The sequence below is a fragment of the Enhydra lutris genome, unplaced genomic scaffold, assembly GCF_002288905.1.
Source record: "Enhydra lutris kenyoni isolate GAN:26980312 unplaced genomic scaffold, ASM228890v2 scaffoldscaffold74, whole genome shotgun sequence".
NCBI lineage: Eukaryota > Metazoa > Chordata > Mammalia > Carnivora > Mustelidae > Enhydra > Enhydra lutris.
The window spans coordinates 6,417,259-6,443,459 of NW_019154158.1; the positions used below are offsets into that span (position 1 = coordinate 6,417,259).

At 40.1% G+C, this 26,201-nt stretch overlaps 1 protein-coding gene across 1 annotated transcript in view; it reads left to right on the forward strand.

Moving 5' to 3' along the window:
• Nucleotides 1-26,201, forward strand: part of LOC111160208 (SAP domain containing ribonucleoprotein) — a 44,523-nt gene that overhangs the window by 16,881 nt on the left and 1,441 nt on the right. The window contains exons 8-10 of the mRNA XM_022523115.1: nucleotides 3,239-3,264; nucleotides 4,136-4,204; nucleotides 24,224-24,313. Of these exons, the coding sequence (XP_022378823.1) occupies nucleotides 3,239-3,264; nucleotides 4,136-4,204; nucleotides 24,224-24,313 (185 nt within the window). The remainder of the gene's footprint in view (nucleotides 1-3,238; nucleotides 3,265-4,135; nucleotides 4,205-24,223; nucleotides 24,314-26,201) is intronic.

Below are 26,201 nucleotides of genomic sequence, written 5' to 3' on the forward strand. Positions count from 1 at the left end.
TTAAAATGATATTGAAGAGTATTTGTCAGAAAAATATTAAACAAACATAAATTACAAAATTAGCAGTATATTTCCCTTTTGGTAATAGAAGTGCATGTATTTATAGATAAATAGGTTTGGGGGCTCTTGGGTGGCTCACTTGGTTGAGTGTCTGCCTTCAGCTCCGGTCATGATCTCAGTGTCCTGGGATTGAGCCCCATATCGGGCTCCCTGCTCAGCGGGAAGTCTTTCTCCCTCTCCCTCTGCCCAACCCAGCTCCCCCAGTACCCCACTCATGCTGTCTCCCTCACTCTGTCTCTCTCTCTCAGATTAAAAAAATCTTCAAAAAAAAAAAAAAAAAAAGGAATTTTCTTAAAACAAAAGCCAACAACAAAAACAGGTTTGGGGGGATGCCTGACTGGCTCAGTTGGTGGAGCATGCAATTCTTGATATCAGGGTTGTGAGTTTGAGCCTTATGTATGGTGTGAAGTTTACTTAAAAATAAACATTTTTAAAAAATGGGGGGCATCTGGTGGCTCAGTTGGTTAAGCAACTGCCTTTAGCTCGTCATGATCCCAGGGTCCTGGGATCGAGTGCTGCATTGGGCTCCCTGTTCGGTGGGGAGCCTACTTCTCCCTCTCCCTCTGCCGCATCCCCTGCTTATGTGCACCTACTTTCACTCTGTCAAATAAATAAATAAAATCTTTAAAAAAAATGATTGGAGGGAATATGTGCTAAATCCTTAATACTCATTGTCTCTAGTTGGAATTTTGAGTGCTGCTTTCTGCTTGTCTGTGTTTTTTAAATTTCTGCAATGAGTATTTTGTAATAAATTAGGAAGATAGTTACATTTATCTATTTATTTATTTATTTGAAAGTTACTTTTAAAAAGAACATAGTCCAGTTTTAGAGATTTAAATTTTAAATGTAATCTCTTAATCGAATTTAGTTTTCTTAGTGATCTGTCCATTTGAAGTGTATTAAGATGTCCTCTAAAAATGTAGCATTTTGCTCTGCTTTTTAAAAGACTAGCAAGGGGCGCCTGGATGTCTCGTGGGTTAAAGCCTCCCAGGGTCCTGGGATCCAGCCCCACATTGGGCTCTCTGCTCAGCAGGGAGCCTGCTTCCTCCTCTCTGCCTGCCTCTCTGCCTACTTGTGATCTCAGTCTGTCAAATAAATAAAATATTTTAAAAATAAATAAATAAAAGACTAGCAAAATTCTGGCCACTATTGCTACATGTTTTATTTTATTTTTGTTCCCAAAGATTTTATTTATTTGAGAGAGAAGTGCAAGCTGGGGGGAAGGGCAGAGGTAGAGAAAGAAGCACGTTCCTCGCCAAGTGCAGAGCCCAGTGTGGGTCTCGATCCCAAGATCCTGAGATCATGACCTGAACTGAAGGCAGATGCTTAACTGACTGAGACATCCAAGTGCCCTCACTACATGTTTTAAAAACAAGATATTTTCCAGCTTTTAGTTATATCAGATATCAAGAAAGATGCAGTAGGATTGGTGGTAGTACAGCAAAAATTATTAAAGACCTTAGGTGGTGCTATTTGAGGAAAGACAAAAGTTAAAATTAATAGTCTAAAAAGGAAACCTAGGGGCACCTGGGTGGCTCAGTGGGTTAAGCCTCTGCCTTCAGCTCAGGTCATGATCCCAGGGTCCTGGGATCGAGCCCCGCATTGGGCTCTCTGCTCAGCGGGGAGCTTGCTTCCTCCTCTCTCTGCCTGCCTCTCTGCTTACTTGTGATCTCTGTTTGTCAAATAGGTAAATAAAATCTTGAAAAAAAAAAAATAAAAAGGAAACCTGATCAATAAAATAACTTTTGATAACATTTACAGTATCATTCATGTAATTCTGACATCTTTAACCTGTAGAGTATCTCTTGAAAGAATAGAGTTTGGCAACATTTGAAAGGAAATGCTTTTTATGAGTAAGAACATAAAAACATCTAACAGTTCCTAGTATATGGGTTGTGGCAAAAGTTGAATCTGTACCTGAATGTTTATAATGGAGAGTTAGGGAACCAATTATACAAGATTGTGATGACTTAAAATTCTGAAAAGTTTTTTTTTTTTTTTTTTGCCTTAAAGATTTTATTTATTTGAGGGATGCCTGCATGGCTCAGTTGTTGGGTGTCTTCCTTTGGCTCAGGTTACGATCCTGGGGTCCTGGGATCAAGTTCCTCATCGGGCTCCTTGCTCAGTGGGGAGCCTGCTTCTCCCTCTGCCTGCTCTGCCTGCCACTCCCCTTGCTTGTGTGCACACACTCACTCACTCTCTGACAAATAAAATCTTTTTAAAAAATTATATACTTATAATTCAGTGGTTTTTAAAAAATACATTTACAGGGTTCTGCAACCATCATCTCAGTCTAATTTTAAAACATATTCATCACCCCAAAAAGAAACCCTGTACTGATAAGCAGTTGTTTCTCTCTCCACCCCCACCCAAGCAAACACTCATTTTTTCTATGCATATTAATTTGCTTTCATATAAATGGAATTGTACAATTCATAGTTTTTTGTACTGGCTTCTTAGCACTAACATATTCAGGGTTTGTTCATGTTGTGTGATACATTAGTACTTAATTTATTTTTATTTTATTTTATTTTTTTAACATATTTATTTATTTATTTGACAGACAGAGATTACAAGTAAGCAGAGGAGTTAGGCAGAGAGAGAGGAGGAAGCAGGCTCCCCGTCGAGCAGAGAGCCCGATGTGGGGCTCGATCCCAGGAGCCTGGGACCATGACCTGAGCCGAAGGCAGAGGCTTTAACCCACTGAGCCACCCAGGCGCCCCCTTAATTTCTTTTTAATGTTGGATAATATTTCATTGTTTGGGTATACCACATTTTACCTATCCATTCATTAGCTGATGGACATTTAGGTTGTTTTCACTTTTCGGCTGCTATAGATAATGCTGCTATGAACATTCATGTACAAGTTTTGGTGCGGATGTATGTTTTCATTTCTCTTGTGTGTATACCTATGAGTGGGATTACTGGGTCATATGGTAAACTCTGTTTAACTTTTTGAGAAACTGTCAAATTGCTTTCCAGAGTGGCTATACATTTTGTGTTCCCATCAGCAGTGAATGCAGACATGATCTCTGATGCAGTGTTTGCTTTTTTTCCCCCTTTTAAGATAAAGGATAATTGTCCTTTATACTTTTTCTGTACTAATTTGATTTGAAGACTGTTAGCTCCCTTTATGATTTTTAAAAATGTTAAGTAAAATTTGTATTTGCTTCTTTAGGTCTGTCATCTGATGCCAAGCCTATGGTAAGAAATCTTTTTTTATACCTTGAGGGACAAATCTTAACTCTGGTTTTAAAGTTGGAGATAGCTCCCCAGATCAGAAGAATTTCTGAGATCATATGAGTTTTCAATACAGTGTTTTATGTCCTGAATAAAATGGATTGAGTACTAAGAGGTCAGGAAAATTGCTATATATTTCAAGTCACTATAGACATCCTCCTTCCTGTCATTCCTCTTGAAAAAATGAGTAGATTTTGTTAGCTAGAGGACAGTTCATATAATTCTTTGTTTTATGGTACTGTAGTTTAGGCCTTGTCTAATGGCTCTGAAAAATGTCTAATTCTTAGTTACCACAAACAGATCTCTGGAAGCTGCTTATGAGTTCTGACTTTATGAAATCCTGCTCTTGAGTTTATAGTGCAGTATGGGAAATGAAGCTGAAATGTAGGAGTAGCAGAAAATTGAGTTGGGTTCTAGTGGTAGATTTGTCTTCTGAAGAAAGGAGAGCTGTGTATAGAGTTAAGAGCTACTGAAGAGACTATGTATAGGATTTAATGATTTTGAACTGTGAATAGTGGACTTGTTTGGAGGTGATTATTCAGATATTTGCTTTTTTAAGCAGTGTTTGGCCTGCTTTTATCTTAAACCCTCTTTAGGCCCTTGCCACCTTTGATGAACAAAGGAGGCTGAGTTGAATGTTCTATTGCATTCCAGAAGAGGTCTTTTAATAATTAGTGGCATGGATGGGTGCTGCTTAGTGTCCTGATTTGCCATATAGGGTATCTTTGATATTGTAGGCTTATTTGAACTCTTAGCTTTGGACTATAATTTCTGCCTTTTGTATCTTCTGTTTTGATTTTTTAGAATATGGGTTTTTCCCCCTGTGTTTTTATAGGTTAACCTGGATAAACTAAAGGAAAGAGCTCAAAGATTTGGTTTGAATGTCTCTTCAATCTCCAGAAAGGTAAAGTACTGTTTTTGCCACCTTAGAGCAGCTGGGAGACTACATAGCCTGGAGATGACTGTCCTGAGAATATAGCTAGCTATTCATATTCAGCACTTCATTTCATGAAGTCTTTTGACTGTCACCTCCACTCGCGCACTGTTAATTACGTTATAGGAATTATTTCACATAGCAAATAGGTTTTGTTTTTATTTCTTGCAGATTTTTTTCCATAGCTTCCACCCAAGCTGTTAGAACATGGTCTATATTTCTCTTGGTTAAGATGTTGTAGTCATTGATGGTAAAAACTTACTACATCTACTTTAACTTCTGATATAGTCTTTTTTTTTTTCCCCCAAAGATTTTATTTATTTACTTGAGAGAGAGTGGGTGAGGGAGCAAGCATGAGCAGGGGGAGGGGCAGAGGAAGAGGGAGAAGCAGACTCCCTGCCAATTAGGGAGCCCAATGTAGGGCTCTGTCCCAGGACCCTGGGATCATGACCCAAGCTGAAGGCAGTTGCTCAGCTGACTGAGCCACCCAGGCGCCCCTCTCATATAGTCTTAATGGAAACAGGAGACGAAAATCCTGTCATTGGGTCAAAGGTACTTAAAAACGAAGTTCCCTAGAACAAAAATAAGAAAGTTATTTCATTCTTTCTGCCCCTCTGCTAACTGACATTATTGAGTTTATTAAGCCAGTGACTTTGTTGACACTGTGCTGCATGGAGTGATGAATTTTATAGGGCATTGTTGTGTTTGGAGTTTTGCCAGGCACGTTCTTTTGGAGAAGATGCTGAGGATTCTCCTTTGCTTTGAGCAGGTGGTCTCTTAATCTGTGTTCTGTGAGAATGAAAGCACGTTTCTTGGTTGTGGAAGTGGGGGCAGGGTTAAGGGAAGACTCTTTCAAACCAGAGGAACTATCAAAAGAAAAAAAGTCATTGGGGCACTTGGCTGGCTCGTTGGAAGCAGATATGACTCCTGATCTTGGGGTTGTGAGTTTGAGCCCCATGTTGGTTGTGAAGGTTATTTAAGTAAATAAACAAACAAACTTTTTGAAGGAGTTCAGAGTAGACAGAGTATGTGTTTCTTAAGCCACATGCAGCTTTTTTTTTTTTTTTAAAGATTTTATTTATTTATTTCACAGAGAGAGATCACAAGTAGGCAGAGAAGCAGGCAGACAGGAGAAAGCAAGCAGACAGAGGGGGAAGCCGGCTCCCGGCTGAGCAGAGAGCCAGACGTGGGGCTCGATCCCAGGACCCTGAGATCATGACCTGAGCCGAAGGCAGAGGCTTAAACCACTGAGCCACCCAGGCGCCCCAAGCCACATGCAGCTTAATTGGGAAGACTATACTATAAACCAAGTCATTTGTGTTTTGTCTGATTGGATTGCCAAGGGAAAGGGTGCTTGGATCTGTGGCCCCAGTTCTCGTCTGTCTCCTTTGGTATATGAAGACTATGTATCTGAGAATCTCAGCAGTAACTTTCTGTAGAGAACTGTATGTGCTCCATCAAAATTAACAAAATTGAGCATCATATCTCCAACTATGTAGCTCATATGGACACTTCACTAAGACAGATTTGCCCCTCACTTTATACTGCCCACCTGACTTACTTTCATAGTATTTCATTACAGGGATATTTAGTGCCTTTTCACTGCACTTCCTTAGAATCTTTCTCCATATTTGACTTCCTTTCATTTTTAGTCCATAGGAAGCTAAGTGAAGCATGAAGAGATACATTTATTAGCTTTGTGACTTTGAGCACATTACTAAACTTCTTTGGTCCTCATTTGTAAAACTGGGAGTAATACCTAACACTGTGTTTGTGAAGAGTAAGTAATTGTGTATATGAAATTATATAACATTTTAACACTTTGACCCTTAATAAATGTTCACTTTCTTCTTAGTTCAGTTATGTTGGCCACCTAACTTTATGAGGTCAGTTAACTTCTGTGTTTAATTGAGTCGATTTAATTGAGTCAATTAACTTCAGTGTTTTAGCTGATCATTGGTAAGATTTCATTCCCATTTTAAGTCTTGAAGGGTTAGGGTGCCTGGCTGGCTCAGGTGGTGGAGTGTGTGACTCCTGATCTTGGGGTTGTAAGTTCCAGCCACATGCTAGGTGTGAAGATTACTAAACAAAATTAATAAACTTAAGGAAAATAAATACCTGAAGGGTTCTAATCAGTAATTGGTAAAATTCTGACTATATGAGCTGTGTTTTCAGACGGCATTCATTGCCATACATATGTTCTGGAGTAGTGCTTCTCAAATTCTGTAGCAGAAGACAAGTTTGTTCTTTTAATTTTAACATTTTGTTTATTTGTCAGAGAGAGAGAGAGAGAGAGAGAAATAGAGAGTGAGCACAAGCAGGGGGAGCGGCAGGCAGAGGGAGAAGCAGGCTCCCTGCTGAGCAAAGTGCCCCGTGGCAGGACTCAATTCCAGGACCCTGGGATCATGACCTGAGCTGAAGGCAGATGCTTAACCAACTGACGCTTAACCCAGTCGTCCCAAGATTAGTTTTTTGAATTTTTAATTTATTAGGGTTCCTGGCTGGTTCAGTTGGAAGAGCATGAGACTTGATCTCAGGGTCATGAGTGAGTGCAAGCCACACATTGGGCAGAGAGCTTTTTTTTTTTTTTTTTTCCTAATTCACTGCAGAGTGGTACTTTTGTAAAATACAATAAAAGTGCCACAGCGGTGCTAAATTACTCTGGAAGTTTCCAAGCACTTGAAATTTCTGGAGTTACTGCAGACTGTAAAACACTTTGGGGATCAGCATGAGGAGGCAGATCACATTTTGAGTAACACTGTACTGGTGTAGTATGATTTCTTCCAGGGACCACTTTGCTTGGAGACTTGAAACTTTGAGATACTCTGAGTATAGACTCCATGTGTACTCATCATAAATCCTGATTTTCAGAATCGTCCTGATTTCAACAGTTTGTTCTACTTTGCCCCATAAACCATTAAAATGTCCCAGAAATGCTAATGTTTTGCTGTCTGCCACTGTCCAGTAGAATTTTATGTGATGTTGGAAATATCTTATAGAATATTGTTCCATTGAAGAAGTCTGTGTTATCTAATACAGTAGTCGTTAGCCACATGTTGTTATTGATTACTTGAAATGTAGCTAGTGTGAACTGAATTTTTTAATTAAACTTAATAGCTGCATGTATATTGGGCAATTCAAGCCTAGCTTGTATCTCTCATACAGTTTTCACGCTTGAAGTAGCATAGAAATCCTTGATCAGACCACATATTTGGACAACTGTTTCTGTAGACCAGAATTTTTTAGTGCCTGTAGAATATAAGCAATTTCAGAGTGAATGTGGAAGGAGAGAAATTGGAGGAAAGGGAGTAGTAAAAGATAAGGAAGTGTTCTTTTTTAATTTTTTTTTTCATTTTATTTATTATTTTTTTTTAAAAGATTTTATTTATTTGACAGAGATCACAAGTAGGCAGAGAAGCAGGCAGAGAGAGGAGGAAGCAGGCTCCCTGATGAGCAGAGAGCCTGATGCGGGGCTCGATCCCAGGACGCTGGGATCATGACCTGAGCCAAAGGCAGAGGCTTTAACCCACTGAGCCACCTAGGCGCCCCAGTGTTCTTTTTTTAAAGTAACTTTTTCCCCAAAAATTAGTTATTCTAGATCCATATCCTGAAATTGCAGCTGGCTACATTCTCAGTGAAAGTTCTTTGGTTCAAAATCTAGTGTTTAACTGTTCTCTATCACCAGAGATGATTTGCTACCTAGTATTTGGTTGGTCAAGGTTAATGATATGATTAAGTTTGTATTTATGGAACAACTAGGTTAGTATAATGTGCCCACCTCGTCCTGGGTTCCAGTATAGACTCCTCCTATATAATTCGGTCACCGTCTTTAAGTTTTACAATTCTCTAGGCACAGATCTCTTTCAGTTAGATAAGATGCAAATGGTGGAGATTAGCAGGTAGGGTAGAGATTTCTTTTCATCCTAGTATCCCGAAAAGGGCAACAAGAAGTAGCACCTTCTGTCGTGTCTGTTGCATGATTTTGTTTGATCCAGCTTAAGGCCCAGATTTCTTGTGATTTCTCTTTGGTAGATTTCCTCTGCAGACCAGTGTGTATGATAAAGAGAAAGTGTGTGAGAGGAAGTGAGCCATGGAGCAATAGTGTTTATGACTGTTTTTTTTTTTTTTTTTTTTTTTTGGTGTCATAGTCTGGTCATCTTTTCTTTATATTTTGAATTTATGTTTTGAGCATTTTGCAAATTTGAGGTTACCAAATCACTGCTCTTCTTCCTAGGCTGACTTTTGTATGACTGCTCATATATTTCAACGTTCAGCTCCACTAGTATACTATACATGTTAGGCGGCACACAGAAACTTAAAGAATTATCTGCGCACCCACCCCCCCCATCTCAGTCATCTTCCTCCTTTCCCCCTGCTCAAGAAAGGCCTGTCCGTTCATGTTTCCAACTCAAGTCTCAGTGAATAGAATCCTGTTGGTTTAGGATAATGGGAAGTGACAGGGCAAAGAATGGCACTGGCATTTATAGACATTTTTTACACAAGAGGCTGTAAATTGTCCCCTCCAACTCTTTGGACTATTTGAGGATAGAATGGCATGCCTTTTCTCATATAAGCCTCATGGTGACTATGGGCTGAGAAACATCCCACCCCCTCAAACAAAACAAAACCCAGATAAATAATCTCTGCCTGGTTGATTCTGATTGATCACCAGTTAGGTTTTCAGTCTTGTGCTTGACTGGTTGTTTTTATTGTTTTGTTTTGTTTTTGTTTTTCTTTCTCTCTGTCAGTTTTTCTGTGCCTCCCAAGAGAAGTAGTGTTTGGGTTAGTCCTATTGGTGAAGGACAGGGCTTGGCTTGAAACATAAACTCATCTTTAAAAGGAGTGAGAGATGGATGGAGGGAATAGATGGGAAGCCAGCTCAGTTAGTAGATGATGGTCATAGGACATTAGTTTTATAAAAACTAAATCTGGGTTTAGAGTTAGGATGTAAACTGATAATAGCTAATTTGGATTGTTTTGTTTTCTTCATCCCCTCCTCCCCCCGCCAAATTGGCATATTTGGGAAAGTGAAACTTGATACTTCAGGAAGTTATAGGACATCCAGCTAAGTAAGTATTACAAACAAAACAAAACCCAAGCCCAGGCACTAAGTAGAAAACGGAAATGTGGTTTATACTCTTTTCCCCCCGCCCCGAGAATGTGAGGGGCATGTGTTACTGCTTCTTGGTTCTTGATTAGTAGTAGAAAATGTAGGCATCTTTTATCCCTATTGATGTTAGTACATCTTCCCCACTTCTCTGCTGCAATATTATTGTGTTTCCCTATTTGTATCTCATGTTAAGGTAACTATCCTAGTGAGTTATCATAAGGCCTATAAACAATAAAAGCTGCTTTTCCTGTGTTGTGATTTTATCAGTTTTCTTCCCTAATGATTGTGGTCTGTGTTATATAGACCTATAAACCTATAAAAAGGTTAAAAAGTTAAGTATCTCTTCATTGGTCATTATTTTGTTGTTGAGGCTGTTAGCTAGAAGATTGTTAGGTGGCTGCAATGATTAGTTTCAGGAACCTTTCATATAATTATAGATTTTTGCTCACCATTGCTTGGGGATGAACCACTTCAGAATGAGAGAGATATTGGGCTTTCCTTGAATTTGAGGATCTTGTCACTGCAATCTGTTGAGATATCAAAGAAGAAGCTGTGACAGAGTCACTTCCAAGCACAGGAGAGCACCAGTGTCTCCTAGCATACAGATTTCGCTGTGGCTAACTGATTGTGAGCTGGTCTCCATTCACTCTTCTGGAATGCATATTTGATTTTATCTAAATCCCTTCCACCATCTGAAATAAATGAAATGTTTGTTCTTCTCTTTCAGCAGTGGGTTTTGGTATAGAGGGATGTGGAAAGAAGAATGTTCATTCTATGGATTTAGAAGTTGGTCACAAGCTTTCTCAGAGGGTTTATAATTGTTAAGAGTTTAGGTATGTGTGTATAAACCTTTTCCAAAGGAAGAACTGTGGGACAGCCATGCATAGGACATTGCCAACATGGTACCATAAGACCCTGAAGAACCATAAACCATGGTGAGGAGTTTGGCAGAATTTTTTTTACAGGGGTAGTGGTAGAAGATTTAGATCCCAAGATAAGTTGGAGAAGTAGTCTGCTAAGTGGTTTTGGGTTCTTTTCCATCCAAAATACACTGAAGTAGCAGTACCTAGGCCAAGCACACCACTTAAGTCTCTATTCCCCTTTCTTAAGCCCCATGAGACCAAGAGAAATGCACATAGTAGGGTTGTAGATGGGAAAAACTTTCATGTAGATCTTCTTAGACATTTCATTGAGCAAGAGTTTGGGGGGGAATATCCCCGCCCCTCATCCTTCCTAGATTGTTGTTTTTTCTAAAAATGCTTCTTCCATTTGAAAAATTACTTCTCTTAACTTATATTAACCAATAAGAAAAGGCAGTAAGAATGGGAGAGAGAGAGAGAGAGGGGGTGTGTGTGTGTGTGTGTGTGTGTGTGTGTGTGTGTGTGTGTGTATAGTAGATAGAGATAGCAGTTGAGACTGTCAAGATGAATTTCAGGAAGAGCTAAGATCCAAACCCATGTAGGTTTCAGCATTTCTTGCAGCATTTTGGGGCTCAACTAAAATTTAACCAGTCCTTTAAATCTTCTTCTAGTTAATAATGATTTGAAAATTAATATTTGGTCTTTTTCTGCCTTCTCTCCTCTAAGATAAAAACTGCTGTTTCTCCACCCGCCCATTGGAACAAACCTTGAGGGAGTGGTGAAGGAGCTGTTTAAAGAGGAAACAATAGGGAAAACTCTCTGACCTCAGTTTATCCCCTCATCTGGTTCTTCATTTGTCCCTGCTGAGGAACAGAACTTGTCTTTTGTCTGTAACACAAATACATCTTCACCTCCCTCCCTTCCCACTCCCCCCCACCACCCGCTCTTCTCACTCCCTTCTATTATAGTTCCAATCAATGATGTCATTATGTGTGCCATTCAACTGCTGTTGAGCCACTTGGCTATAGGAATTTGGAAGAGCAAAGAGGCAGAATGGAATTTTTCTCTGTCCTGCCTAGGGCTCTTGAAAATGTATTCTAATTTTAACTTGAGAAGTAAGAGTCAGGTTTTTCTTTGCTTAATTTCTTCTTCTACCCTCCCACTCTATGTTCTAACCCTTAAACACAGTTTTTACTAGCTCTGTATGAGGAAAAAAATGGATAAAAAATGTTAGGAATATAAATTGAACACCTTAAGAGGAAAAGCTTTAAAGATTTGTATAAGCAAGATGAAAATTTTGATGCCTTATCAGGATTTATGCTGTTTTGCCCTGTTTATTGTAAGCTGGGCCTTTGAGAAGTTTCTGGTAGAGGGTTATACTTCCCTAGGGTGTATGGTTGAAAACACTAAGGATCTTGGACCTTTTAATTTTATTTTTTTTTTACATGATTTTATACATCGAGTTTGAATCCAAAGAACTAGAAGAGGTAAAAAAGCTTGTAGTAAGAGAAAAATGCACTCTTTTCTGTCTTTTCCTGTTCAAAATCCCACCCCCACTTAGGTCTTTGCATTCCTTCTTCTAACATGTCAGAACTGATGATTTTGATAAAAAACAAGTTTTATGCCTTTTTGTGGTCCCCCTGTAATCTTATCTTCTCCCCAAGAGTAAATATAGCCTGGAAAAGGAGGGGAATGAGTCTGTTTCACTTTTAAATACATTTAGTTGCTTTTGCCAGCCAAGTTCTTGAGATGGGATCATTCTGAATGTCAGTTTTTAAAATTTAAAAAAAAAAAAAAAAAGTTCCACTCATGGTACATAAGATAAATAATTTTTAAAATTTATTTGTAAATATATCTGTATATCTAGTTGTATGTCTAATCTGGGGGTTACCAGTACCTGTGTCTAATTTGGGGATGACCCAATAACTGGCCTGGCTTTTCTAATTATAGCAATATCTAGTATCTCTGTCTGATTGCTCTCAGATACTCTCCCTGCCTATGGTGAAATGTGAGCCCACTTTCTGAATCCAAGTCTGTCCATTCTTCAGAATCTGTATGAGAGAAAAGAGAATGGAGTGGTTTTTTTGTTTGTTTGTTTTTATTTTTGTGTGTGTGGTTTTTTTGGTGTGTGTATTGCTAGTTTTTGGGCGGGACAGGTAAGAAGTTTTGGTATTCAAAGGTTCTTTGTGATGGGAGAGCTGTAGCAGTATAAGGATGTTTAGGATGTATTTTAATACTTGAGAGGCTAACATTTAGCTAATAGGGTTCTTTGGGCTGACATTGATAAGAAGAAGTGACCTTTTATTTTTGAAAATTATAGGTTCATGTGGTGCCTGGTGGTTCAGTCAGTTGAGTGTTCTGCCTTTGGCTCAGATCGTGATCCCAGGACAGGATTGAGCTCCGCATTGGGCTCCCTGTGCACACTCGCTCTCTCTCTCTCTTCCTCAGATAAATAAATAAAATCTTAAAAAAAAAATATATATATATAAGTAGGTTCAATTCAAGTAAAGTTTTTTCAAGTAAAATTTAAAAATTACATGGCAGTTCATTTTCTTACATATTCATTATTAATAGCAAAGTTGCTTTTCATGTCTGATAGCCATAGGATATCAGATAAAATCCAGTAGTATTTTAGAGATAGGAATGGGGATGAGGCAGGGCATCAGATTGGGAGATATTTTATAGGGGGACATTTTCTTGTAATGTTTGCAAACTAGCAAAGGCCCTGTTTTGTTTTGTTCTGTTAAGTTTTTTTATTTTTTTAAGTAATCTCTGCCCCCAACTTGGGGCTTGGACTTACAACCCTGAGGTCGTCATATGCTCTGCTGACTGAGCCAGCCAGGCACTGTGAAAGCCCATGTTTTTAATAAAATCTGAGGTGTCTTGTTAAGATCTAGAAAATGTTAACTCCTTTCACCTCTCCCCTTTCCTTTGTTACTCTTTTCTCACATTTTTTAAATAGTATTTTAACCAAATTTTACCTTCTCATACCGAGAGCAGACTCTTAGGACAGAAATGGAAATGTATTTTCAAGATATTCTACACTTGAAATTCATATCAGACACTGAATCCTTAAATCCCTAGCAGTGAAGATGTGTTACTGAGAAAGATACTGTGTTTGAAATGCTTGGTGTCTGGATTTTAAAAAAACATGGGTGAGGAGTTCATTGAGGTATAGAGTAGAGGAGGCAGTTATAGAATTTTCACTACCATATTCATGCTTAGGTATGAGGTAGTTGAGGAAGTACAACTAGAAGTGACGAGAGCTGTAAGATCAGAGAGGCCTCTTTAGTGCTGTGTCAAAGTGAATGAGCAAAACACAAGCCCTAAGACAAATCCCATCTGTTCTTCTTTCTGATCTCTACCTTGTTGATATTCCCCCTTGTACTCTGTATCAGTTCTGCAGTGGGAAAAACAAACAAACAAACAAACCACCTTTGTGTGCTTGAACCTAGTTGCCTGTGTTCCCCCCACTCCCCATACCTGAAGTTTTCCCTGATCTTGTTTTGGCATGTTTTTCCTATATTGAACTCCCTTGTCAAAGAGTCTCTCTGTTCCTCTACTTGAACTCTATGAAGGCAAGCAATACAGGTGTGCTTCATAGGCCAGTTGTGATTTCTTCATAGTTTTCTTTTCCCCTTCTCATCCCTGTGGCTGAGATACCCTATTTGTAGGGAGCATAAACTTTTTTTGGAAGGCCCCTAGTGCTTTGGGGGGAAAACTGGAGTGGAGTAGCAACTTTGCTTGGACTTGGTGAGATTGATTGATTGATTGATTTTTTGGGTTGTGCTTTCTCAAAGCCATTTGCAGTTGTTCCCAACTATAGCAGCACATAAGGGTCACCAGGGGACCCTTTTTAAAATACATCTCCCTGAGCTTTTCCTTTTGAGATTCAGATTTATTAGTTTGGGTGAAACCAGAAATCTTCATTTTAAAATATTACAGGTGGGTCTCCTGGCTGGCTCAGTTGGTAGACCATGAGACTTGGGTCTTGAGTTCGAGCCCCATATTGGGCATAGAGCTTACATTAAAAAACAGGTAGATATAGATATATTTTACAGGTGAAAAGAACCTGCTTTCCTAGTGCTCACTGTAATTTCTGAATGCTTAGGTAACTGTCCTCCTTCATTCTCTGTATATTTGGTTAAGATAGCATATACCTCCCTTCAAAGTTTTTAGCTTCCCTCTACTGACTTCTTGACATTTTTGGTAGCTCTGCATCGCTTATCCTTAAAAGCAGCAGCTTCCTGGCTTTTAAGGGAGGGAGGTGGGGACTTTTAATAGAAACTTGGTTTCCGGGGGTCTCAAGTGTAAAGCCTTCATTTCCTCCACCTGCTTTGCTTTGTCCTACAATCAGCTAGAGCAAGACCGAGACGACCTCCTCTGGGGTTGGAGAGGAATGGGGGTGGGGGAAGGAGCTTGTTTTGGAGAAAGAGAAAAAGTGATGGGAGCTAGTGACTGAGAACAGTGTTTGGTTCTGAACTGATTGTGTTTTGGGGCTTTAAATCCTGTAAAGATAAAGGAGATACAGTTCCTGGCTGTCTCTAAATCTCATGTAGCTTTAAAGTTCCTGGCACCCTGATGGCCCTAAAAAGTTGATTCTGATCTCACAGTTAAAATTTTTGAGAGTAGGTAAGATGGTTTTATTGGGAGATACATTTTTTTGTTACGTGTGTAGGAGTGTTAGAGTGTCTCTTTACTATCTATGTGCTAAAATGGCATACCTTTTACTAGTCCAACCTTTTGCTTTTGTCTTGCTTAGTTAAGGCTCTGTGCATTAGTTTTTAGGACCACCTCATGTTCCTTGGTCTGGCTGACATAAAGGCTCAGGAATAAACTTGATCAGATGAATTTCAGAAACTGGGGCAGGGAGGTGACAGCTGTGTGTTTAAGCATTGCAGTGTTTCTGAGAGAAAAACCATCAGTTGCTGTCATTCACCCTGAGAGTATAAAATTGGAAGCCCACTTACCCTGGAGTGTTTCATAACTTTACCTCAGGGAGTCAAGGCCATATCATTATTAATCTACCATCGCCTGAAAACTCCCAGCCTCTGCTTTTCATCCTGCCATCAGTCATGTAGCAGTGAGTCAGAAAAGTGACCATAAAGCGCCATCCTCCTCATTTTGCCTCACTGTTTTACATTTCCTTGGAAAATCAGACTGGCCTGAGTACTATTAACATCTTCATATCGTTAATTCATTTATAAAAGGAAACAGTTAGAGGCACTTGGGTGGCTCATTCGTTAGACATCTACACTTTGATTCAGGTCGTGATCCCAGGGTCCTGGGATCGAGCCCCATATTGGGCTTCTTGCTTAACGGGAAGTCTGCTTCTCCCTCTCCCAGTCACCCTGTTTGTGTTCCCTCTCTGTCAAATAAATAAATAAAATCTTAAAAAAATATAAAGGGGTGCCTGGGTGACTCAGTCGTTAAGTGTCTGTCTTCGGCTCAGGTCATGATCCCAGGGTCCTGGGATTGAGCCCCACATCAGGCTCCCTACTCAGCAGGAAGCCTGCTTCTCCCTCTCCCACCTTCCTGCTTGTGTTCCCTCTCTCAATTTCTCTCTCTATGAAATAAATAAATCTTAAAAAAAAAAATAAAAGGGACAGTTAACTTGTTATTTTTGCAAAATGTGACCATCTTAGCTCACTATCAGTCTCTTTCCCATCATTCCAGGAGAAAGACTTCTGAGAAAATAACTGTTAAAGTGGGGTACATAAAGTGGCAGAGTTTAGGTCTTGATGGAAATATACAGCAGACTCTTACACTGAAGAGTGTTGAATGTGAAGAGTAGCTGTCATTAAAACAGCCATATGAGGGGGCGCCTGGATGGCTCAGTTGGTTCAAGCCTTCCGTTGGGCTCCACATTGGGCCTGGAGGCTACTTGAAGCAAACAGACCAAAAAAAAAAAAAAAAACAGTTATAGGGACTCCTGGGTGGCTCATTCGGTTAAGTTTCTGCCTTTGGGTCAGGTCATGATCCTGGGAGTCCCGGACTGAAGTCCTGCATCAGGCTCCCTGCTCAGCAGGGCGTCTGCTGCTTCTCCCTCTGGTCCTCCCCCAGCTTGTGCCTTCTCATTCTCTTTCTTTCTCCCAAATAAATAAATAAAATATTTTAAAAACCAAAACACCAGTTATAGGAGAACACCCAGCTCCAACTCATAGCAGTACCTGAGTTGAGCTTCCCTGAAGTGCTCTTTTCTGCTTATAAGGATACCTCTGACTGAATTTTTTAGATAGTAATTTCTTTTTCTTACACATGTGTAAGGAGGGATGATGAGTGAGTGAGCTGTTGGACTGACCAGGAAGAATGTCTGGCTTGGTTAATTCTTTTGGTCTCCTCTGAGAATAGTGAGGATATCTCATATTTAAATTCAGTAAGTACTTCAGCTTTGGGTTTTGGGAATTATAGTTCCTTAAATAAGCCTAAGTTACATTTGGGCCACTGCTTTGTTTTTCCAAGTTTCCTTTTTTTTAAAAGATTTTATTTACTTATTTGACAGAGAGATCATAAGTAGGCAGAGAGGCAGGCACAGATGGGTGGAGGGGAAGCAGACTCCCCGATGAGCAGAGAGCCCCATGCGGGCTCTCCTGATTCCAGGACTCTGGGATCATGACCTGAGCTGAAGGCAGGGGCCCAACCCACTGAGCCACCCAGGTGTCCCCCTCCTTTTTTTTTTTTTAAGGTTTTATTTTTTTAAAGATTTATTTTTGCATTTTAGAGAGAGAGCACAAACGGGAGGGGAGAGGGAGAGAATCTCAAGCAGACTCCACTGTGAGCACAGAGCAAACATGGGGCTGGATCTTACGACCCTGAGATTGTGACCTGAGCCAGAACCAAGAGTCAATCAGATGCTTAACCAACTCTGCCACCCAGGCACCCCTGATTTTTTTTTTTTTAAAGATTTGATTTATTTATTGGGGGATAGGCAGAGGAAGAAGAGGAGAGAGAATCTCAAGCCAAGAGCCTAAGGCAGGGCTGGATCCCAGGACCCTGAGATCATGACCTGAGCCAAAATCAAGAGTTGAACGCTTAACTGACTGAGCCACCCAAGTGCCTATAAGATTTTATTTTTTTAATTAATGTCTACAACCCTCATGGGTCTTGAACTAACAACCCTGATAACAAGACTTGTACACTCTACTGACTGAGCCAGCCAGGCACCCCCTCCTAGTTTCTTTTTATGATCCAGAGTGGCACTGGTAATAAAATTGAAAAAGGTGTATGTTTTCAGTACATAGCCCATGGAGTGCTAAGTAAATCAAAGTAGGGTCCTCTTGGCAGAGCAAATAACCCTGGCACACTAAGTTTGGAGTGGTGTTCTTTATTGTTTATTTATTTTATTCTTTATTGTTCTTTTACAGGATAAGACCAGTAAGTTTTGAAAAATATTCTCTTGAATTTTTATCTTGAAGAAGCAAGTTGGGTTTGGAGGATAACAAAGCCACAGTCTACTCCCATCTTAGGTAGAGATCTAATCCTTGGAACTCTGCCATAGAACAAAACAGTCAGTTTAGAAAGTAACTGTGATGTTCAGGCTGCCAGTTGTTGTAGCTGATCTTCCATTTGGGACTTAATTCCTGGCTACAGCGTATATGCCTTGGAAACCATTGACAAGAGTCCTTAATTTAAAATTTCTAGGGGCTCCTGGGTGGTTTAATCATTAAATGTCTGCCTTTGGCTCTGGTAATGGTCTCGGGTCCTAGGATTGATCTCTCTGTCAGGCTCCCTGCTCGGCAGGAAGCCTGCTTCTCCCTCTTCTACTCCTCCTGCTTGTGTTCCCTCTCTTGCTGTCTTTTTCTCTGTCAAATAAATAAAATCTTTTTTAAAAAAATAAAATTTCAAATGATAACTTGGTACTTCCTTCCCCTCTCTTTTTCTTTCTTGGGGGTACTGAAGTATTTTTTAATTAATCCCATTATATTTAGAGAGGAGTTAGTTCTTAGGGGACCAGCAGCAACCCTGTAAACTAACTGTACTTCATCTTCTAAGTTTCTGCCTTGGGATCTAGGTGTTGGATCCTTGTCTTTGGATCTCACCTCAGTACTTCTCTCTCACCTTAATACATCTGGCTAATAGAAAATATTTTCAAAACTGCTTGCCAGAAGCAGGCCACACATTTGGCTCCAAATTTTATAGCTGTCAGAAGAAAGAGGAGAGCAGTTAAAGTGTTTATAGTGATTCACAGAGTTGGGAAGATGAAAACTTAAAATTTGCTCAGCAAAACCATAATTACATGTGGTGACCAGAAAGAAGATATCCCTGTGGGTCCTCATAATGCAGTAATGTAATGAACAGGGGCTCCTGGGTGGCTCAGTTGGTTGAGCATCTGCCTTCCACTCAGGTCGTGATTCCGCAGTTCCGGGATCAAGCCCCCCATCAGGCTCTCCACTCAGCCGGGTGTCTGTTTCTCCTGCTCCCTCTGTGATCTCTCTCACTTTCATTCTCTCTCAAATAAATAAAATCTCTTTAAAAAAACAAAAAAAAACTTAAAAAAAAAGTAATGAACAATGGCATGCATCTTTACTTTTACTCAGTCTTAAATTTGTAAGTCCCATGAGGTTAAGGATCTTTGTCTTACTCATCTCTTATTCCCCATGCCAGAATAGTTGCCTAACCTAAGGAAGACACTCAGTGGATATTTGAAAGACTAGTGGATGAATGGATTAATTTTGAATGGATTAATGGTTTAATTTAAAATGTTGATGGGAGGGCGCCTGGGTGGCTCAGTGGGTTAAAGCCTCTGCCTTCAGCTCAGGTCATGGTCTCAGGGTCCTGAGATCGAGCCCTGCATCGGGCTCTCTGCTCAGCGGGGAGCCTGCTTCCTCCTCTCTCTCTGCCTGCCTCTCCATCTACTTGTGATATCTGTCTGTCAAATAAATAAATAAAATCTTTTTTAAAAAAAATAAATAAAATGTTGATGGGAGCAGATGTCTATAACTCATTGAAAGCAATTCTTCAGGGGCCTTTAGAGTACCTTAAATTGGATCTGCAGAGTTAGAGTTTGGATCCTTGCTCTGTTCCCTTGAATATTACCTAGATATTTTTTTTTTTTTGTCATTATTAGTTTGATGAAATCAGTAAAGCCTAGCAGCATAGATTTTTTTTTTACGGTTTCATAAGCACAAGATGGTTTAATAGTACCACTGGTAGAGATGATTATGGTTTTGGCTGGTTTCTTATTCTGCCACACTTTACCCCTAAATCTGCTCATCAGTCCAAATACTTAATTTGCCTTGCCACTTATGGGAATTTCCTTGTATTGGTAATGAGTCTGATTCTTACCTACTTTTTTTTTTAAACTTTTTATTTATTTATTCATTCAAGTAATTGCTACACGAAACATAGGGCTCAGATTTCACAACCCTGAGATCAGGAGTTGCATGCTCTTCCCACTGAGTCAGCCAGGCACCCCAAGATTCTTACCTACTTTTGATGACTTTTTTGTTTGTTTGTTTGTTTGTTTGTTTTTTGTTTCAGGGGTAGAATTTAGTGATTCATCAGTTGAATATAACACCAGTGCTTTTATTACAAGTACCCTCGTTAATGCCCATTACCCAGTTATCCCTTTCCACACCCAACCTTCCCTCCAGCAACCCTCAGTTTGTTTGCTAGAATTCAGCATTTCTTCGGATTTGTGTCCCTTGTCCCTCTCAATTTTCATCTTGTTTTATTTTTCCTTCCCTTCCCCTATGTTCATCTCTTTTGTTTCTTAAATTCCACATGAGTAAAACCATATGGTATTTGTCTTTCTCTAACTTACTTCATGTAATGTTATATCCTCTAATTCCATCTGTGTTGCAAATGGCAAGATTTCATTCCTTTTGATGGTTGAGTAATATTCCTTCATAGATAAGCACACCACATCCATTCTTTTCTTTCTTTCTTTTTTTTTTTTTTTTTAATATTTTATTCAGTTGAGACAGAGGGAGACAGCACAAACAAGGGGGAAGATGGAGAGGGAAGGGGACCGAGCAGACTCCCCACTGAGCAGGGAGCCCCATGCAGGGCTCAATCCCAGGATCCAGAGATCATGACCTGAGCGGAAGGCGGACACTTAACTGACTGCGCACCTAGATGCTCCTTGATGCCTTTGCTTGTAATGTAGAAGCTTAGCTTCAGAATTTTGTTGGTGGTTTCACACTCTGTTTCAAAGACCAGAGGAAGGTTGCAGTAGGAATCCTCGCTGCCATTTATTGAGGAGCTTTGTGAGAACCCCTTTATTCTGAGCTGCAGTTTCACACATGTGATTTGTGTCTTGGGGCAGCCTTGAACATCTCAGTCTTTTCCTGCATCGAGCACTGTTTTCTTTATGTTGCTTGAGGATTTTCCAAATATGAAAGGGAAACAAGGAGAAAAGTGAATTTGAAAGTTGAAGACGTCTGAAGAGCTCAGTTTAGAATGATCTTATTCCAGGATGGGAAATACAGTGATAGGATTCATGGTGGGTACTTGGCTTTATTAAATATACGTTCTGCTTTCCATCCTGTGCTTTGAATATGGATACTCTCCTCTTCTGGACAACTCTCTTTCTCATTTTTACCAATGATCTTCTAAAAAGAAAAACAAGGCAGCTATTGGGAGATAGGATTATGTATGCTGAAATTACTGATGTCAGTTGGGTTGCTATTTAAATCTTGAGTGAGAGGACGGGCAAGTGAAGTATATGGATCGATCTGAACATCCAAGACCTGTGTTTAGTCAGTGAGGACGGGTTCCTCCTCTGGTTTTGAATGCAGGTGTATGTTTTGAAGAGTTTCCACTTGATAGGAAATAAGGGCACTTCAGATTCCAGCACTGTTCTTCCCACACAGGAGCATACATGGGAAGAAAAAAAGATTTGCTGGTGGTTAAGGGATCGTGGGAGGGAAGTGGAGGAGGAATGAAGAAGGGAAAGGTTTGCAAATGCATGACACTGAGCTAGAGGGGTCAGTGCTGCCTGCAGATGCACAACCCCATTTGTGCACTTGAGCATGGCCTGAGGGAGCATTGGCCTGATGAATGCAGAGAGAGATGCGTTTTGATCGAGGTAATTTCCCTCAGATGGGTCTCACCATCCCATGAATCAAAACCTGTCAGCAAGGAGCTAAAGATGGAGTGAAGTTTATTGTACGTTTGTTTCCATGCGACACCGTCACGCTAGAAGGGTCAAGTGAGAGAGATCATTAGAACTGTGTTGATTTACTGGGCCTGTTGTGCACTTTCCCTGCAGGGCAAGGGGGAAAGAAGCTTTAGGAGGGAAGCTGAGGGACTCTGGGTGGGGAGGGAAGGGCAGGCATGCACAAAATAAATAAAACCCTCACTGGTCTCTGCGGATGAGGGGTGGGCAGGCTGTTTGTAGGGGGGTGGGAGGATCTGTATTGTTTTGTTTTGTTTTGTTTTGTTTCTTTTCCCTAGAGACCCTGGTAGATTTGCAGCAGATGCTCTGCCTGGATGTCCAGGAGAGACACCAAAGGTCTGATTAAAAAGGGAAGCTCATGGAGAACTCTCCGATCTTAGCCTTAGTGGCTAGAGACGTGTACCCTCTCACCTTCCCTCCCTCTATCTTTCCTCACCTTTGAGCTGAAAAAGAAGCACAGAAAATTTAATTTGGAAGTCTAAATCCCTGTTTCAGGTTGTAGCAAAATAAAGAACCAGAGAAAAGGCTGTCCCACACATTCTAAATAGACATAAGCTTTGTGATGAGATTTGTGTAGGGAGTGGCCCCAGGGTTTGTGCTGAAACACACACACACACACACACACACACACACAAAACCAGCTGGGTTTTGAAAGTACCATCTCCATCTCTCTGATTTGAACTGGCTGAAATAACCCTACCTCTGAATTGAATGAAAATAAGTATGTAGTAGTAGTTCAGCAATATAAAGGTCTAGTTCAGCCTTTCCTCAAGAAGGATATGGGATGCTCCTTTTATTACTCCCTAACACTGTGCTTGGCCTGGAGACTTAGTGAATTGGAGATATTTCACCTAGAATATGCTCTAGAGATTCTCATTTTGAGTGTTCCATTTTTATCTCTTAACTCACTTTATCTTAACGGTGGTAGACAAATTAAAGAAAACTTTTCCTAGTTACTATATGAGGGCTGTGTTCATTGGAAACCTTCCTAATTTTGTTATTACAGTTCAACAGATGGAGTAGCCAGTTGGCAAAATTAGAAACAAATTCATTAGAGGAAATCTTTAGTGTAAGATTACAAACTGGAGTCTTTTCCCTAGATCCCAGATAGTTACAAAGTGGAGGTATACAGAAAGAGGGTGGGATCCTAGCATTGACCCAGGTTATTTGAGTGATACAGAAGTTGTTGAACTAGTTTTACAGCTACCTTTGGCTAAGGATCCTTGCGATCCTCTTCCTTTGGGAATTAAGCACTTCTTCCATTCTGCTTTTATTCTTCCAAGGAGAGGGTTGTGTGAGATACCTGAGGAGATGGTAGAGCTAAGAAAGTGGATTCTTGAGTAAAATGTCCTGGGTCCCATTCCTGGCTCTCTGCCAGTTACTATTTGTGAGACTTTGAGCAGGTTACTTAATTTCTCCAAGTTTCTGTTTTCTTATCTGTGAAATGAGTTTAGTCATAGTACCTACTATATATGTCATAGTGCCTACTATGTTTGAGATTATTAGAAGAAGTAAATGAGGAGTATCTGGTTGGCTCAGTTGGAAAAGCGTGTGACTCTTGATCTTGGGGTCATGAGTTCAAGCCCCACATTGGGTGTAGAGATTAATAAAAAGATAAACAAATGAATAAACTTAAATAAGTAAATGAGATATTTCATGTAAAAAACTTCATACAGTACCTGGCACAAAGCAGACAACTCAGATGTTAGTGACTGTAATATTATCATCATTATTTTAATTTCTGATTATGAAAAACAAGAATACTTTTGGGGGGGGTGCCTTGGTGGCGCAGTCGATGAAGTGTCCAACTCTCGATTTTTTTTTTTTTTAAGATTTTATTTATTTATTTGACAGAATGAGACAGCAAGAGAGAGAACTCAAGCAGGGGAAGTGGGAAAGGGAGAAGTAGACTTCCTGCCAAGCAGGGAGCCTGATGCAGGGCTCAATTCCAGAACCCTGGGGTCATGACCTGATCCAAAGGCAGACGCCCAACCACTGAGCCACCCAGGCACCCCGATTTTTTTCTTTAAGATTTTATTTATTTGAAAGAGTGAGCAAGAGGCTGGTCCGAAGGTAGTGAGTTATCTCAATTGATTGTTCACAGTCAGTTACAGATTGAAAGAGTGAGCAAGAGAGAGAGAGAGAGAGAGGAACGGGGGGAGAAGCAGACTCCTCTGAGCAGGGAGCCTGACTTGGGCTCTGTCCTGGTACTCCCTGATCATGACCTGAGGTGAAGGCAGACACTTAACTGACTGAGCCCCCAACTCTTGATTTTTGACTCAGGTCACGATCTCAGGGTCCTGGGATCGAGTCCTGCATTGGGTTCCCTACTCAGTGGGGAATCTGCTTGAGAATTTTCTCTCTCTCTCTCTCTCTCTCTCTGTCCCCCCAGTTTCAAACTGTTGAGAGCCTTCTGTGACTTTGCTGGGCCTTCATAATGTTTGGCTTTCTTTGTACATTCTTCAGAAATACCACTCTGGCCTCTTTGTCTTCCATCTATTGGCAAGTAAATGGAATTTGTAAGCAGTGTTCAAAAGTAGTTTGGGTGCCTTCTACCAACATTTTGTCTTCACGTGTTACCCATTTAAGCCTCAGTGTTCCATAACTCTGAACTATTAGAATTTCTGCTGAAATTTGTTGTATTTGTTGTGGGTAGTTCTTATGTTTTCTTGACTCCGTGTCTCTTATGAATACTGAAGCCCTACTTAAAATTAAGTTTTTAGTCATTCTTAGGGCCAGCATACTATATGCTTCCTTAATCAGTTTCCTGTCTATTTTTTTGTGTGGTGATCCTTAGTTTTTGGTACAAGGTTGGCTGGTATATTGTAACCATTAAGTTATAATTTCATCTCACGAGTGGAGGCTAGCTTGTTTCAATTCTTTTCTTTGTCCCTGAATAGTCTGAAGATGATGAGAAGCTGAAAAAGAGGAAGGAGCGATTTGGGATTGTTACAAGTTCAGCCGGAACAGGAACCACAGAGGATACAGAGGTAAAATATACCTAGAGTGCTTCATAGAGCCCTTTCTTGAAAGGAAGTGAGGGTGAAGAAACATTATTTTCCTGGCCTGCTTCTTAAGTGCCCAGATAATAAGATCTTTTTGTTCTTTGCTTTATATCTGTTCTCTGGGTAAAGTAGCCACACTGAATTCCATCAGTATACTTAATTTGGTGTTAGAGCCATTTAGCCTGGAAATGAGCACAAAATTTGGAATCACAAAAGCTTGAGTTTGAAAAGTGACTCTGCCACTTCGTATTACTTACAAGTTATGGCAGTTCTCTGAGCCTGTTTCATCATCTGGGATGTGAGATAATACCTACCTCAAAGTGGTATTTTTTTTTTTTTTATAATTTTTTTTTAAAGATTTTATTTATTTATTTGTCACAGAGAGAGAGAGGGAGAGAGAGCAAACACAGGCAGACAGAATGGCAGGCAGAGGGAGAAGCAGGCTCCCTGATGAGCAAGGAGCCCGATGTGGGACTCATCCCAGGACGCTGGGATCATGACCTGAGCCGAAGGCAGCCGCTTAACCAACTGAGCCACCCAGGCGTCCCTCAAAGTGGTATTTTAAGCATGAAATTATTCTTTGTAAAAAGGGATGATACTATGTAAAATGCTAGACACAAAGCCTGTCTATTACATTTGGTAAGTAGCAATGTCTCTGATTATCTGCTAGGCGTATTTCTTTGATCATTTAATGAAGGCTTGTCCAACTCAGACACAAGTATAGTTGTGCCTAACTCCCCTCTGGAATACCTCAGTGGACTCAAAAGAGATTTCTTATTCTTATCACTTTATCTATAACTCGTTTCTTAAATGAAAGAGTGGCTTTTTTTATTTTGTTTTTGTTGTTTGTTTTGTGTTTTTTGTTTTGTTGTTGTTGTTTTTAAAGATTTGTGTTTGTCTATATCCCAGCTTCCTCTGGAGTAACTCGCATTAACTGAGACCCTGAGCATTGGCAAGACTACTCAGAGGTTTGACAGAGAGTATTGATTCCAATACTGATTTGATGATTTAAGAGTATATCTATAATAGGGGCTGCTGGCTCGTTCGGTAGAGAATGTGACTCTTGATCTTGGGGTTGAGAGTTCTAGCCCCATGTTTGGCATAGAGATTACTTGGAGCCGGGGGCAGTGAGTATTTATGATGTCACCAAAGGTGTACATAAAGAAGAGTTGAAATAGGGGCGCCTGGGTGGCTCAGTGGGTTAAAGCCTCTGCCTTCGGCTCAGGTCATGATCTCAGGGTCTTGGGATCGAGCCCCACATTGGGCTCTCTGCTCAGCAGGGAGCCTGCTTCCCTTCGTCTCTCTCTGCCTGCCTCTCTGCCTACTTGTGATCTCTGTCAAATAAATAAATAAAATCTTAAAAAAAAAAGAAAAAGAAAAAGAAATAGTGAATATGTTTAGAATTCTGAAAGTTTCTTGGGTGGTGAAGAATTTGCTGTATTCTTTCTTCCTTTAAATATATCTCTGGAGGTGGCTTTTGTTTGTTTTGTTTTAAAGTAGTCTCCATGCCCAGCATGGGGCTTGAACTCAAGATCCTGATTTCAGGAGTTGCATGCTGTACCAACTGAGCCAGCCAGGCAGCCCTGGAGATGAACTTTGAAAATCTATTACCTCACACACTCAGAATCTTATAAAGTATTTTTATGAATAGATAACCAGAGTGAGTCTTATAAATAAACCCTTGTAAATAAAACCTTGATCAGTTTAGATCTCCATTAGGAAGAAACTTGAAAGACTTCGTATTCTTTGAGCTAGTAATTCAGAATAAAGCATTACCTGTTGTATCAGCTTACTTATTGACTTGCCAGGATGAGCTAGAAGTAAACTTAAAGGCTTGTTTCAATTCTAGTAAAATTACTCCCCCTTTGCCAAA